General features: G+C 35.4%; 1 protein-coding gene across 1 annotated transcript in view; it reads right to left on the bottom strand.

The window, feature by feature from the left end:
- Nucleotides 1–7,159: 7,159 nt before the first annotated feature.
- SNAP47 (synaptosome associated protein 47) overlaps nt 7,160–16,363 on the bottom strand; it is a 64,442-nt gene continuing 55,238 nt past the window's right edge. The window contains exon 5 of the mRNA XM_074262276.1: nt 7,160–14,881. Within this exon, the coding sequence (XP_074118377.1) occupies nt 14,735–14,881 (147 nt within the window). The 3' untranslated portion in view covers nt 7,160–14,734. The remainder of the gene's footprint in view (nt 14,882–16,363) is intronic.

The following is a 16,363-nucleotide window of genomic DNA, read 5'->3' as shown; positions in this document are numbered from 1 at the left end:
CTCTTTTTAACTCTAAGTCAACAGAACAAGAGAATAAATTCTCCACTGGTGCCCCCATGCAGTTAACTTCATAATACCATTCCTATTCTATACAGCAAACACAATTTTTAATCTAAAATTTTCTTTCAGTTCAAATGTCTCATGTACCTTTCAAGCTGAATGGAAGATTTACATTTCAAGTAAAAGAAATTCAGTTCATAAAATTAGGGAAAGGTCAAAGAAATACAGAATGCAAGGAGCCAGACACATCCTCTTCAGTTCCTGGGCATTATCACAGAGAGACTTAATTTCTCCCTTTTCCATGATAAAATGGATATAGCTTGGGAGAGCTTCTTGATCCAGCCAAGGAGTAGGCAAAGTAGGCAACTACCTAAGGTAAAAAGTTAAAAGGAATACATGGGAAAAAAAATTTTTAGCCTCATTATTTATAACTATTTCTTTTGTTAAAGAGTACTCTTTTCTACAGTAAAGAAGTATTTATTTCCTAAGTGGTCACATGTAGATGATATACACAGGGATATACAGATATTTTCTGTGTTTTACTCTTCACTTAATGAGGTTAGAACCAGCATGGTCAACTTACAAAATCATACTAAAGACAAGAAAGAGATGGTTGCCAATGGCACTCAAATCCACTTGAGCCTAGACAACAGTGCAGAGTGGGCTATTTTTAACTGGAGTCTTCCAACACAATTTCTATCTTTCTCTTACACTGTGGGCACGGAATCTTTAAGACACTTTATTCAGCCCACCTCTCCTGGAATTGGGCCCAAGATCCAAAATTATCTCACTTCCTCATCCCAAGCCTCCCAAAAAACCAAAGGGCATTTTACCTTCTCAGACAAGAGGAAAGTAATCATATTAGTCTATTAGAACAAATCATATTAGCAAGGATAGTTTAATGAGCTAAGTATTTCTAGGAGTATTTGAAAACAAAAAAATAAGAACCTTTAACTCAAAAGAATTATGAGGGAATATTGCTAGTGAAACATACTGTAATTACACTTCTCTTTCTCCACTTTGCTATTAAGGGAAAAGCAACTGGGCTAAAGTTGGACCTTAGTACTACTTGGCCATTAATTCACCATGTAACCTCAGGCTAATGTTTCTTTGCTTTCTCATCAGAAAAACAAAGGTGTTAATGTAGATAATCTGTTATTGAACTATCCCTTGGTCCTTTTTCCCTCTAAGATTTGGATCCTACTTTTTGCTTGCTCCCTATAAATCTTCCATCTGTGCAGAGGTCAACAAGTGAGAAACTAGAGGACCTGTTCTCAAATTGTGGCTATGGACCTTAGCCAACTCATCTATAGACTCGGTTTCCTCATATGTAAAATTATATGTTGGACTACGCGATCTTTATAAGATACTTTAACTTGGGATTCCTGTTGTGAAAGGCTGCCAAGCCTCAAGTCAGGATATATTGCTGTAAAAAAAAAAACTTATAGTTACACACACACACACACACACACACACACACACACACACACATATGTATGTGTGTATATGCATATGTATATATGTATACATGTATATGTGTATATCACATAGAGAGAAGGGAAAGGGAAACAGAGAGAGAGGGAAGAAGGAAAAGAGAAAGGGAAGGAAAGAAGGGAAAGGGGAAAGGAGGAAGGGAGGGGAGAAAGGCGGGAGGGAGGCAAAAACAGCTATCATTATGAAATTGAAGGCTAAAAAGACCTGATCTGAAGGATGCTTAGAGGGCATCATCTTCTGTGCTACCAAGGGCAGAAAAAGTAAGCAATGGAGGACAACAGCATACAGGAAGCCCTTTTGGATGCCCAGGGCCAGTGTGCTGATGCAGCAAAGGTCTGTTTCTATTACAAAGCCCAGATGTCAGAATTAGAATTTGGCCAAGAAACAAATCTATTTTTGATTATTAGCCTACATAATCCATACATAGGAAGGCAACTGGCCTTATAATTTTGAGTCAAATGGATGAATTCAGTAATATCAGGAAGCTCATCTCATGACATGATCTAGCTGCTTGTGTAAGCAGCCTTTTAAAAAAAAAAAAAACCAACAACAAAACCCTCTACCCAGGCTTAGCTGCTGTGGTCACACTAATTACATTTTCCTTCCACTGAAGCAACTTGTGCTTTTGGATCAAAACGCTTGGAAAAACAGCAGACTCGTACTTGGATCAACTAATTAGGAGTAGCAAAGCTCTTTGAAAGGAGCAGATGGAACAGAGACTCAAAAAAAGCAAGAACTGGAGAATGAGATGATTTAGGGGAGATATGGAGGGGGGGAAATATATATAAATAACTAGCTCAAAAAATCAGTATTTTAGGCCTATGGAAGCTAGGAGGTAGCTAATTGGTAATGTTTTTCCAATAGGCAAGATATATCTTACATAGCTATGTGAAACAGCTGTTTAGTAAATATTAAGCAATATTTAAACATTAAAATTAAATTAAATGTTAAAGACCATAAAAACAGTAGTTTTGGCAGTACTAAGCTGTACAATCAGTATGCTCCTTTTCATGGCTTTGGCCTGCCCCTCAGGACATTATATATTGCCCCAGTCAAAGTTTAGATTGCTTCTATGAAGCAAGAAAACAGGGAGGAATGAAAAGACCTGAGGATTGAATCAATTCCCAGACCTAATAGTTGGGTCTTTTCATTTCTTTTAGTTTTCAATTTCCTCATCTGCAAATCAGAACTGATACATTTGCTGTATATATATACAAGGTCGTTATGGGGAAAGTAAGAAATTTTATCAAGAGTTACAGAAATGGGAGCTATACCAAGTATTGTCCCACAGAAACAATATTACAAAGGATGGGGTAGTAGCATAATAATTTTATTATTAGTTATGTTACATTACATATCAAATTTTTTTTGTGGACTGACCTAGGAACTTAATTACTCCCCTTTTGACATAGAATATAACCCATTTATAAATTAAAGCTTCAAAATGGCCATAATTTATTCAGTAACACACATTCTCTAGTAACATAAGAGACCAGATCTTCAATCAAAAAAAATTTTTTAAGCACCTACTACTACTTCCAGACATTGGAGTAAACTTTTATTTTGTAGAGACTGTCTCCATGAGCTGATGTGACAAAAGTTTATGACATCAGTCAACTTTCTGTTGATGAACCAACTTTTTCACATTCACTTGGATTGTCTTCAAGCTTTTGAAGCTGATAGAACCTGCCCAGGACTTGTGTTCCACCAGTAAGAAACTTCAAAAATCCAAGGTCATTAGACCTCAACAGATACTTAAGAAATCCTTTAAAAAACAAATGTTAAGTCATTAAAAAAATTTTATTATTTCATTTTTATATCATTTTTATTCTCCAAAATATTACTTCCCTCCTTCATCCAGCGATATCCCTTACAACAAAGGGGAGGAAAAATGGGGAAAAAACATTCAGCAAAACTAAAGAAAACATCAACTCAATCTGACAGCAAGCATCTTGTGTCCCATGTCTGTAATTCCCCTCCTCTATGAAGGAAAAGTACAGAATTCATAGCTCATCTTCAGGGCCTATCTTGGGAACTATATTGACACAGTATTAAGGTTTTAATTTTTGTTCATTCCATGTGCATTTTGCAGTCATGAGTTATGGTCTCACCTGTTTTGATTATTTCATTTTGCCAAAATAGCCCGTTTGTTATCTTATACACTGACATCCTCTTTTTTTATTTTTTAAAGACATGATACTAGTCCATAATATTATGATGTATTGATTAGATTATTCCCCAACTAATAGACATCTACTTTGTTTCATATTTTTTGCAACTTCAAAGCTGCTATATATATTTGGGCAGCATCTATAAGGCCTTTCTATCTTTTATTTTCTTAGAACATATGCCTAAAAGTAAAATCACAGGGGGAGGGGTGAAGGAGGAGTATATGTTATTTCAGTCACTCTCTTAGTATAATTCCAAATTGACTTTCAAAATATTTGGACCAATATTAGCATGTCTATCATTCTACTAGCTTTCCAACACTGACCATTCATATCTTTTATCATCTTTGTCAATTTGCCAGGTGTGAGAAGAAACCTCAAAATGAGCAATATAAGTATTAAAGAATAAATCACATGGAATTTTTCTTTGAATATCTTTAATCTTCTAGACTAAATTTCCTTCTCCTCTTCACCAATTGTACTAGCATGTCCGTTTCACTTAAATTAGTTTCGTTACTTTTTCATTTTTTATCTTATTTTCCTGCGGCTCCCCCCACCTTTAAAGACAGCCAATACTGGAATTTAAAGACTGAAAGAACAACTCAGTGGGAGGGGGGAAGGGCACTGTGAAATATGGCAATATGTGTACTAATAGGAAAGAAGAAAAATTTGAGAAACTTCTCTATGTACATCCAAGTACACCACTGTCAATAACAGACAAATCACAGATGCTGTTGCTTGCCTATTCATGATATTAATGGACCAGCAAAGTTCTTACATTTTCTAATTCCAAATTTTAGAAGGGAAACTGATTGTCATATTATGATCACTTTTAATCTCATTTACCTTTCCTATGGTTCAGAACAGATATCCTAAGAATGTTTTGAAAGAAGATGAACTGCAACAGCAATCTATCCTCACTTCAACTCTTCACTTACCTGCAAGATTCTGGGAAATGAAATCCAAATGCCTGCGGAATGAGATCGGTCATTCAAGATTTGTTCAGATCATAGGCTCCAGGTTAAAAAGTAGAAAGTGCCTGGCTCAACCTCCTTTTTTAGAGGAAGAAAGGGGTGTCTACTTACCCAAGCTTCTATGGAGCTGATACTGCTGAGGCCCAGGTCCTTGAACTCCAGCTCAGCTCTCATCCTCTGCAAACAGATGTTTCAATAACTGGCTTCCTTAAGACCCTATCCGCCAACTAAAAATAAAATCACTGGATATGGGCTGTACCAAATCAGTGCAAATGTTCTCACACTGGAATACTTGGCAATATTCCTCAGAACTAAAGGCAGTCGTGACAAGAATGTCCAAGTAAGATACTGGCCGGCCCCAACCCGACACTAACTAAATACTTAAGGGACCTGGGGCCTATCCTCTCCCTTCCTTGAACTCATTTTCTTCAGTTATAAAATGGAGATAAGAACACAAGGTTTATAGCATGTTATATGGCATGAAGGAAGCTTAAGAGATTATTTAGCCCAGGAGTGTGCTAGTAGATGTTTAACAACCAACTTTTGGGGAGTGGGGTGGGGTTAGGAGTAAATTATGGACATGACAGACTCAAGTGTAATCTGCATTTTCTCCATCACTTTCTTTAGTCTAGAAACAATGCGCAAAAAAAAAAAAAAAAAAATCCCAAAAAACAAAAAACACCACACAGATGTGATTGTAAAAATTTCTTGGTTTCCAAGGTGTAAATGTTTACAATGAAAATTTGACATCCAGCTCTCCTGAACCTGGCCAGCTCGCTCCTAATACACCCTAATCTACCTCAACTTCCTCATTTTATAAAGGAGGAAAATGAAGTATAAGAGTGCTCTGGCTTTTATCAGGCAGGTAGTACATATCAGCGCTGGATTCAAAGCCAGGACCTCTGCTCAAAATCCAGGGCTCTTTTTCCTACACTGCCTATTTACCTCACAGATGATAATAACCTTGTAAGTGATCAGAACTTGGCTGTCTTCTATCCTAAAGATGCTGGGAGCATCCCAGTCACCTCCATGGGGCTACCCAAAGTGAAGTCTTCATAAAATTATACAAATAAACACTCCATCATCACCCTATATCTTCTCATCCCAACCTCTTCCCTTCCTTTCAATTTTATGGTTCTATTAAGTATATCTTTCTGTGGGAAGTTGGTAGTTTATAACTTTTATAAACAGTATTGTCAGATTAACTAAACAATTCCTCTCAATGAATTCTAGACCACCATGGCACCCAGAGAGCCACACTTGGCCTTGAGAAAATCCAAGATATTAACCATGTGGTTTTGTACCTTTCAAAATAAATCAGGAAAACTCATACCCAAAAAAAAAAAAAACTTCCAAAATGCATATAAAACAACAACAAAAAAACAAAAACTCACCAACCCAGCACCTTTAAGCAATGCTAATTTGGAAATTCTAACTATAAAAATATTGTAATTTGAAAGACTTTCAAGTTTGAGAAGTGAATAATGGAAGGAGTAAGCCAGTAGAAAAGAGCAAGGTTATAGCTTAAGGGGAGTAACTAGTAATACAGTCACCTCAAAATAATTCCCTGATGATAATTCACTTAGTTTACTGAGTCATTGGTATCATTTTCTGAAGGAAGCATTCTAGAGAGGCAATGTGAAAAAAAGTGAAAATGTCATGAGGTTTGACAGGAAAAGTTATGGCTATGAATTTTGGCCCCATACTCACTGGCTGAACCACCAAGGGAAATATAGCTTCTTAAAGCCCAAGCTTCCCCTCTGTGTAAAACTTGTCTAATGAACATCACAATTTTCATTTTATTCTAATTTTTAATTGTTGTTAATATTTAGGTGACTGTAAGAACTAATAAATTAGTAACAATATACATTATTTTAGTATTTTTTTCTGTTGTGAAAGAAAGAACAGAATTGCTTATTTTTAGTCTTAGAACCCATGAAAATTAAGAGCTTGCCCTTTATCTAAGACATTTATGAAGTAGAAGATGCTGATCTTAGGGATATTGGCAGGAACCATGCTTAAGACTTCTAATATCTCTAGTAACTTATATCTACTAAATCAAAACAAATATATGTATATGTATATGTGTGTGTATATATATATATCACCCCTGAGGCTGGGGTTAAGTGACTGCCTGGGGTCACACAGCTAGGAAGTGTTTGAGACCAAATTTGAACTCGGGTCCTCCTGAATTCAGGGCTGGTGCTCTATCCACTGTGCCACCTAGCTGTCCCCAAAACAAATATATTAACTGCTTGTGAGGCTAATGTACAACTAACTTGAGAAAGAAGTTTATAGCAATAGGAATTATTTAATTCACTAAGAGTAAATCTGATCATGTAAAAATTTGCATTCCAATAGAAATACGTCTTTGAATACAGACTAAGTAAATGGTTACAAACCTGAGGGCTGAAATCACTGGGTACATTGCAATAAGATTCCAAACAGACAACAACAAATACCCTACTTAATTAATAAATATAATTATTAGAAAATTAGAACATAACATTTCCATAAACTTAAGTTTTTCCTAAGATGTCAAAGTTGTTTATTTGAGGGTAATGTTCAATGTTGGCATTCATTACAGTTGCATGGAAATTGCTTTTTACCTTTGCCTACAATTATAAGCAATGTAAAACTAAACACAATAATAAAAACTATTAAGATTATACAAGTGTAAGTAATTCTTTTGGGACCATCAGAGTCAAAATAAATTAAGATATTTAATTCTATTGAAAAAAAAAACATTCTGGTTCCAATAAATTAATTCTATAAAAACAGCTTTGCTAACACATTCAAATACAAATGTCTTAAATCACAATTTCAATATCTAGGGGAGAAAGGGAAATTAAAACAAATGAAGTTAGCAATAACATTAAAGACAAAAGTTATTTAATAGCTAAAATAACATTTCAGTGGGTCAGAAAGGTTACTTACCTGTAATTGCATTTTCTGAAGAGACATCCTTAAACTGGCCATTATTTCAGGGTGCTTTTCCTGCCCTCTGCAGGAAAGCTATATAGAGTTTATGACTCTTATAACAAAGATTCTTAATATGACACTTATGTAGCCATTTGATGATACTTCTCAGGTTTTTTTTGTTATTAATTTTTTTTTTGGTGAAAAGAAATAAAAATATTTAAGTAAAGGAGTAATAATATTTTTTCTAGGAGTAATTAACCTAATCTCCCCTAGGTATGATATTCTGTATGTATCAATAAGAACACATCTTTTTAGAGAATTATTATTGACTATATACAATTCTTTTTCAAAGATAAAGTTGTAAGTCACCAGGATTTATTTCTGTAAACAAAAAAGAGCTACAGGCTCTCTTCCTTTCTTACAGGAAAGGTTTACTGTTCTCCTGTGGCATAAATCTATGGCAGTACAGAGACTTATCCACTCTAAGACTTGTTAAATCTAATGATACATGTGGAAGATTAATAATAATGTTGGAAGAAATAAAAGAAGCACGGCTGAGAATTTTGAAGTCTTGGACAAGAAACAGAGAGAAGGGAAGGAGGAGAGAAAAGAAAAGAAGAAAGGAGGAAGAAGGGGGGGGGGAAAGGGAGAAAAAGAGGGAACAGGAGGAGGAGAGGAAGGAGGGGAAAAAGAGAGAGGGAGAAAGAAAAAGGGAGGGGAGGAAGATCACCAAGAAAAAACAAATAACAATAGTTATCCAAAAAGAGAAAAATAATAATTGTCCAGCAAATCCCATGTGACAAAATCCATGAAATGAATCAGTAGTAAAATATATAAATGCATAAAATATAGATAATAAAGTGAGCAAGGGATCTTAAGATAACAAAATTGATTTTATGGGTCACTAAGATGGGGCCCATAACTACCATGTGGCTCTAGAAATACACAATTCATTTTAAAAGAACAGAGTAGATGTAAGAAGTGATAAAAAGACACACTCATGTGAAAAGATATATAAGCTAGAAAATGGGAAATAAGGAATGAAAAGCAGTTGAGTGAATTTTCAATTAGCAAAAAAACCTACAATTGATACTGCCATTAGAGAATATTACAGACCACTAAATTTAAAAAAGGGAACTGCACAAGGATTTTTGGAAACAGATCACAAGCCTGGCATGGCAGTATAGCATCGTAGTGAGGGGAACCTTTACTTATCTGGACATCTGACAGAACTCACTCTTCTTTTTTTCTCTCTGCCAAAAGCAGAGCAGTTAACGTCTTGGTTTTTTTTTTTTTGTTTGTTTGTTTGTTTGTTTTAATAATATTATAGTACGCAGTCTCTAAAAGGGCCAATTAGATTGATAGATTGATTCTCACCCACCGTGAGAAACTAGTTGTTAAAAGAGATATAATGGGAGCCTTGGGGGAAAGTGGTCATTCCACATCATGAGTCACAAAAGTAAACCTAGCACAGTTTGCTATTTATCCTAGATTTTAGGAGAGAATTTTTCAAAGGATTCAGAGAAAAGGACAGGTAGGATTCAATAGTCTAAAAGACAACACAACATTTGACCCTACTAAGTATTTACCAAGTGTGATGCATGGTGCTAAGACCTACAGTTATAGTCATGAATATTCATCCTTACATACTGACAAGAGGGGGACAACACAGGGAGCAGCAGAAAGGGTGATCTGATGTCGGAAGTCACAGAGATGTTAAGTGGACCAAGAGGGGAGTTCACTGACATTCTTTTTCCAAAATAGTGGTGTGTGTTTGATTCTCAGAGCAAAAGATATAAAAAGAAAAGAGATACTCCCATGTTGACAGGATAGAAAATGACCAGGGTGATGATTAAGATATAGGGACCAAGGAATGCAGGACTACGTGGTCTCTGTTGCCTCCTGGTCTCTGTGGTCTGGATTAGAGAGGGTGATAGCAGTTAACAGTGGCAGTACAGAATGGACAAGTGGCCTAGGATATGCAGAACTACATGAAAAGTCAAAATTATTCAATGCTTTTGTTCCTGTTCTATTTTCTGCCATAGATGGCACAAAAAAGGGATGACCCAAGATAAGTAGGGAGATGGAAAGAAGTGTGTTTATGTGTAGATAAGCTAGAGATATCAGACCTAGACAAATTTATCCCAGGAGTATAGGAGAAATGGCAGCCATGGCTGCCTCAGAACCATCTTTATTCTCTATTCCTCAATAGCCAACCCAACTGGCCTTTGCTACCCTAGAGAAAAAGTTCAATGCAATGCCCCACTGTCCTGAACAATACCTGCCTATTCCAGACCACAATTCCAGAAAAGACCTAAATCACCATTCATTACTTCACTTTGAATTGTCTGGACATCTCTTCACACATGACCAAGAAGCCTAAATAGTGAAAAATCTCAAGATTATATAGCACATATACATGAGAACTGGTTGAAGCAACTGGGATTGTTTGCCCTAGAAAAGAGAAGTCTTAAGGGGGAGGCAAGATCTCTGTCTTCAAGTATCTGAAGAGGACTTGTTTTAAGTGGCCCAGAAAGCAGAACCAGGAAAAATGTATGGAAGTTATAAAGATACTGATTTAAGTCTGATGTCACAAAAAATAGCCCAAAAATTGGTGCCACCCAAAAAGGGAGGCTAGACACTTCAGAACACAGTGAGTTCTGGAACACTAGAGGGCTCACACAAAGGCTGGATGACTACCTTTCAAGGATGCAATAGAAGAGTTTCTTGTTCAAGTATAAACTATACTAGATAACTTCTGATTTGCCTTCCCAAAATGAGATATGAAGATTCTCAAGTTAATCGCAAAGAAGCATCTAGAAAACAAGATATGAACAAGGAAGTTGGGAAGCAGTCAAAGTTTCTGGTAGAAGTTATTTACACATGAAAGTCTAATTTACTAGCTGAGACTTTAAGAGGACAATTCCTGGACTGAGAAGTTTTATGTTTTACTACCAGTAAATGCTTAATAATTTTGGGGACTAACAAGTAAGGAATCTTTTTCCTTCAGAGACAAAGATTTGGGTTGAAAGTTGAGAGGTTAAACTACAAGGTGTTAGTTCAGGCAGTACCCAAGTGAGCTAAGCTAAAAATGACAGCTACTTTTAAAGGTGAGGTAGCAATACCAAGAGCAGCAGCTGATTCCATAATACTATGACTGGGCCTCAATAGTACTTTAAACTTGAAAATATGTTCAATCTCTGAGTTTGAATAATGTTATTTTTCACTGTAAACAGTTCTTACCCTGGAATTTTCCTTTTTTTTTTTTTTTTTTGTATGAAAGCTTAGTCTAGCATTTATCTCCTTATAGTCTATAGTAATCCAAAGAATGTAGTGAAGAAGTTACATGAAAGGGTTACCAGCTAGAAGAAAGCAAAGTCAAAACTTGGGGGTAAAGCTTTCCCCTATGTAGTGTTACATATAAAGAACTAGGGAATAGATACACATTTATGAAAAGAGGATATTTGAGAGTAAACAAATGATCACAAGATGTGCTGCAGTAGTAAATTTGAGCAGCATCTAATAAGATGACTTTTTTTTTTTTTTTTTAATATAGGTTTTCCTGACCCTGACTAGGAGAACTGAGAGAAGTCAAATGGGCACAATAGAGAAATTCTGGCCAAGGGGTTCATTTAAGACACTAGATTTTTGGCATTTGTAAATCCTTGTCAGTGTATAGCTTGACAAAGGGTTTGCAAGAATTAATATATTCTATCCCCAATAGTCACTGCCTAAGAATTAGACAATGTAATCCTAGTCATAATTATATCCCTAGAGATGTTACCCTGGACATGCCAGAATCTTTTTGAATAAAAGACTCAATACTACCTTTCCTGCCTAGTGCATAGCACTTTTGTGAAAATCATGAGTTAAAAAGCTCTTAAAATTAGAAAAGAGCTTAGAAAGTTCTATACAAAATAGAAATACTACTATTTCCTTTCTCTACCAATCTGATAGGCATTATAACAACATCGTTTAGAGCATTTCTATGACTTCATTCCATATCTCTCATGTAAATTGATTGTTTCAATACAAAACAGAATCCTAGCCTGCTAAAGAACATTCAATTATTTTTCTCCCTAATCTCTTCTGGGGTTCTTGCTTTTATATTTCATGTCAGAATGGTTATCCTGATTTTTTACACAGCTATGTATACACAAATTCATATAACGTGGTATGTTATGTATATGTGCTCCTATGTGTTTTACATGTGTATGTAACAAGTAATATTTATAAAGGACTTAAGGGTTTGCAAAGTGCTTTACAAACATTTCTTATGGTCACATTATAAGTTTTACTACTTCCATTTTACAGTGAGAAAACTGAGGCTGGGAGGAAGGGAAATGGCCAGCTTCATGCTATTGAATGAGATTCAAAGCCAAGAGTTATGAACTTGAAATCTATTCTCCTATTTACTAAGCCTTATTGACTCATATTGTAGCGCCCAAAGCAGTAGCTGTTTTTAGCATATAAAAGCTTGGTGGGCTAGTGGTCCAAGCTAGAGAGGGACCATAGGTGATGGAAATAATCAGACAAATTCCAGCTGAGGAGAGGGGGAGAAAGCTGAGATTTGTATGTAGCTTTAGGTATTGATTTCATAATCATTCTCTTCATGTCCATAACACATTAACAAAATTGTCTCACCTTCCTCTGAATACATATGGAAGTAACTGTTGATTCAACTCCAAGTACTTCTATGCTATTTTGTATTGTTAGCATTCGTGATATCTTGCCTCTTAGATGCTAATTCCTTAAAGACACAGAGTATATATTCCTTTTCTCTGTGCTCTCCTCCAAAACTTAGCTCATTACTCTGCAGATGGTATGATGACTGCCTTACTGGTACACTAAAAAAAAAAATTATATACTCTAATATGTTGTTTTTTAAAAAAGCAAAAAAACCTGGTTTAAGAGTAGGACTAACATCATATCTTCTCCAAAGGGCACAGTGGAAGCCAGTGTTTAACGAAGTGAAGAGACTTAAGCATTTATTTAGAACTAATCTAAAATGTAATGAACCTTTGAAATGAATGGTCTTAAGTTCTACAAAGCTCACAAATTTCTATAATTATTCGAGAAAAAGGTTCCAAAAAACCATTGTTATCCATATGACCATCTTAGAGAAAAAGAACCTTTGAAATAAGTTGGTCTTTATGAAAATCATCAAGGTACCACATATGAAAAAACAAAGAGCCACAACCCAAACTGATATAGCATTGAGTTGTTGCCAATAATGGCAGTTATATAAATGATAATGTCAACACAAGTCCAATTTTTTTTTTGTAACAGGTCATAATAACCATTTACACTTGTTAATGGGATAAAAATTAATCTTCAAATACCAGTATTTTTAAAAAAGTTCTAATAATATGTCTAAAATATTTCTTCACTAATTTATTTCAAGAATCCAAAAGTAAAACTTTTTTGAAATGGTAATTAAATTGTTACTGGTAAATGTGATGAGAAAATGAAATGATGATTGTGAAGGAATAATGTCCAGAGACAAATCTACTTTTCATTATGCTTTGCTCCCCAATCCTTACCTCCACCTCCAGGATGGAGTTTAATAGACCACAAGTAGCTTTGTTTCATGAGTAATTTTTACCAGGAGGAGAAAGCGTTAACTTCTGGTCTGCTAAGTGAAACACATAAATCAAACCCTCCAAAATCAATATAGGTTTTGAAAAGTATACTACATATAGCAGCTTTCTTTCGATTCTGGCTAGAAATGAGGCAGTAAAAGCAAAGACCAACATGAGTTTTTAAAATATACTATATAACTAGCTGCCCTTTTTTTTTTTAATTCTTGGCTAAAGAACTGGGCAGTAAATGAAAATTTAAGGTGTTTATAAGATATCCTGGAGGTGTTCTCAGCTAGAAAACTGCAGTAAAATTAAAAAGAAAAATAGAACAGTCTGCTGGCACAATTTTATAAACCTACTCTATCAAAGAAAACCATCAAGAAAGAAATGGAGTAAATTAATTTCCACATCTAACAGAGAATATATGTGATTAATGCCCAAGCAGCCCCTTTAGTGTTTTAACGTCCCAAAGGGAATGATTACCCCAGGGTACAGACACTGCAAGGAGCATTAGATTTTCAAGAGATGAAAGGGAATTCATTTGAAAGCTTTTAAGAAAAATATTGAGAGTTTAATACGCAACTAAGCAGTAGGTTTTATTTAAACAGGGTATGCCTGTACTCAAAAAGGCAAGTTGCCTCTTTCTGAAGAGCTTTAATTTTCCTCTTCTTATTAAAATACAATAAACTCTCAAAAATTTACCTTGTATTTAAAGTTGAGAAAAGGCTGCAATAATTCAAGAAGAGCTCTTGTCAATTGTTTGTTTGTTGCATTAACATCTATATATGAATCACATAGAAATTAGACAAAAGGAATTTCTGCATTTGGCACTTTGTATTAAACATCCCGCCTATGGCTTCTCCAGAGTTTCAATAAACTAAGTATCCAAAAGCAAGACTACTTCTGCCCTCCATCTCTTATTTCACTAAACAGAAGTATTTTTTTTTCTCTCTCACAGAAGTAACAGAATGGCAGACTGTAAGAGATCTCTAAGACAAGTCAATCCAACTTTTTAAATGGTAGTTTTTCTCATAATTGAGGAAACTAAGGCCTAAGGGGACTATAGGTCTTGCCCACAGTCACTTACCTAGTTAGTGTCAAAATCAGGGATCCGATTCCCATTTCAGGAAAACAAACAAATTCACCACACAAGCTCACACACAGAAGGTGCCTATATGCACAGACAAAAGAAATTGTTCTGTTTTTTTTTGTTTTTTTGTTTTTTTGTTTTTAACTGTGAAGTTGCCCCTCCAAAAGAGAAATCTACAAGTTTTCCTTCAATGCATGGAAATTTCGTTAGTGAAAATCTTTAGGACCCCTAAACTATACTGTCAGTAAGAGTCTTAAGTGACAGGCAGCCAACTTCAATCACTCCGCAATGATTAAAGTTTCTGACTTCTTTTGCTGCTGAGGGAAGGCTCCAAAACATGCATTCAATCCTGGAAATTATTTCATGGTGTCTTCTCCATAAATGAAGACTACAGAAACAATGAGAGAACAACACATTAAGATAATCACTTATCCTAAAAAATAGTCACTTGTGTCTCCTGAGAGTTTCATGTTACCACCAACCACTGGTTCCCCGCCTGAGATTCTAGAGCAGCTTCTTCATTCTGCGATTCTGTTTGTCGATAGTCAGGGTCGTGCGCTCTGCGGAGGAAGTCAGGCCATCAAGGACTTCATCCTGCCTCTCGAGTTCTGTCTCGGTTTCTAGAGCAATGCTCTTCAGTTTCTTCAAGATCTATCAGAGAAACACAGCAGTATTCTTCAAACACTTATTCATAATCAAAGGTAGTAAAAGGAGAAGAAACACATTTACACAAGCTGCCCATAACACCTGAAATCCCCTACACTATGAAGCCTCAGTTCGGATGTCACTTTGTTCATGAAGCCTTCCCAGATTCCTAGTTATTAGTGTATTCTCCTTTCTCAAATTACCCTATTGTTTACATATCTGTTTACACTTGAAACCCTCTAGTGGAATATAAGCTTCTTATAGGCAGAGATTTGTTTAGTTTTGTCCAAGTACTCCAAGTACCAAATATTGTGCTTAATTAATAAACACATGATAAATTTAAAAATCAACACCCTAACACAAAAGAAAACATTGGAACTAATGTGAAGCTTCAAAGAACAAAGCTATAGCATGGGCTGGAAGACCACAGGGCCTCATGGGAAGAAATGCTGTGAGACTGCACCTGGAAAATTTTATTCTTCAATTCCAGGCAATACCACACCCACTACTGACAAACTGGGGTGGAGAAGTAGAGAAAGCAAAAGAAATGATCCAAGGGTTGGTGGGATTGAAGACAGATGAAAAGAACTAAATCTATTTTGGCTGACATTGGAAAGGAGATGAAATCATAATACTGCATACACTAAAACCTGTTCAGTTAAAGATAAATATTTAACAGTGGTATTGACTAAAGAAAAACTGACTTTTAAAAACAGAAAGGCTTATTGACCTATGGAGTAAATATGCCCAAGCTAAAAATGATATTACTAAAGATATTTAAAATCACAATTATCAAAATCATCAAATAAGTTAGATAGCATAAATAAGAGGCGATAGGACTGGCCAATGTGACCTCATCAAAAAATTGACTTCTCTCTATAATTTTTTAAATTTCATGCTATATTCTTCAGATAGAGCTTAATCATGTTATGATTAACTATTTCTTCAATCAGATAAACACTTCCAGGGTTTGAGCACAATTTCTGAATCCATTCAACCTGATACCAAAAGGATGCCGTTTAAAAAGAAATATCAATGACAAACCACTGATAATCAGCATCTTCAGGAAAGGAACTGAAGAATCTGAATTAGTATACAGGGACATCTACTTTTTCCCTATGGATCAATATCTCTACAGATACTTTCCAAATATTTTGTTACTATGGTCATAACAACATTTGTGTTTTTAAGGTGAAAAAAACAGTATGCAATTACATCACAGAAATAACTGCTCCTATTTGGCTCTAACTCTCATTTTCTGTAAATTGTATCATTAACACAGAAAGCAGCACACAGGTTCAGGTCATCAGATAGACAGACAGATGGAGAAATGATGGTATTTAAATGATCAAAAGCCAGGTCTTTTATAAATGACATTTGATTAACCTTCCTAAAACAATGCTGAAAAATACAGCTGGTAGAATCTCAAAAGTAGACTTCATGTGATTGTTCATCATCAGGCAAAAGAATAAATCACTGACAAAAGTT

Source organism: Sminthopsis crassicaudata, chromosome 1 (genome assembly GCF_048593235.1).
Source record: "Sminthopsis crassicaudata isolate SCR6 chromosome 1, ASM4859323v1, whole genome shotgun sequence".
Lineage (NCBI taxonomy): Eukaryota > Metazoa > Chordata > Mammalia > Dasyuromorphia > Dasyuridae > Sminthopsis > Sminthopsis crassicaudata.
This window is presented reverse-complemented; position numbering and strand designations above follow the sequence as displayed.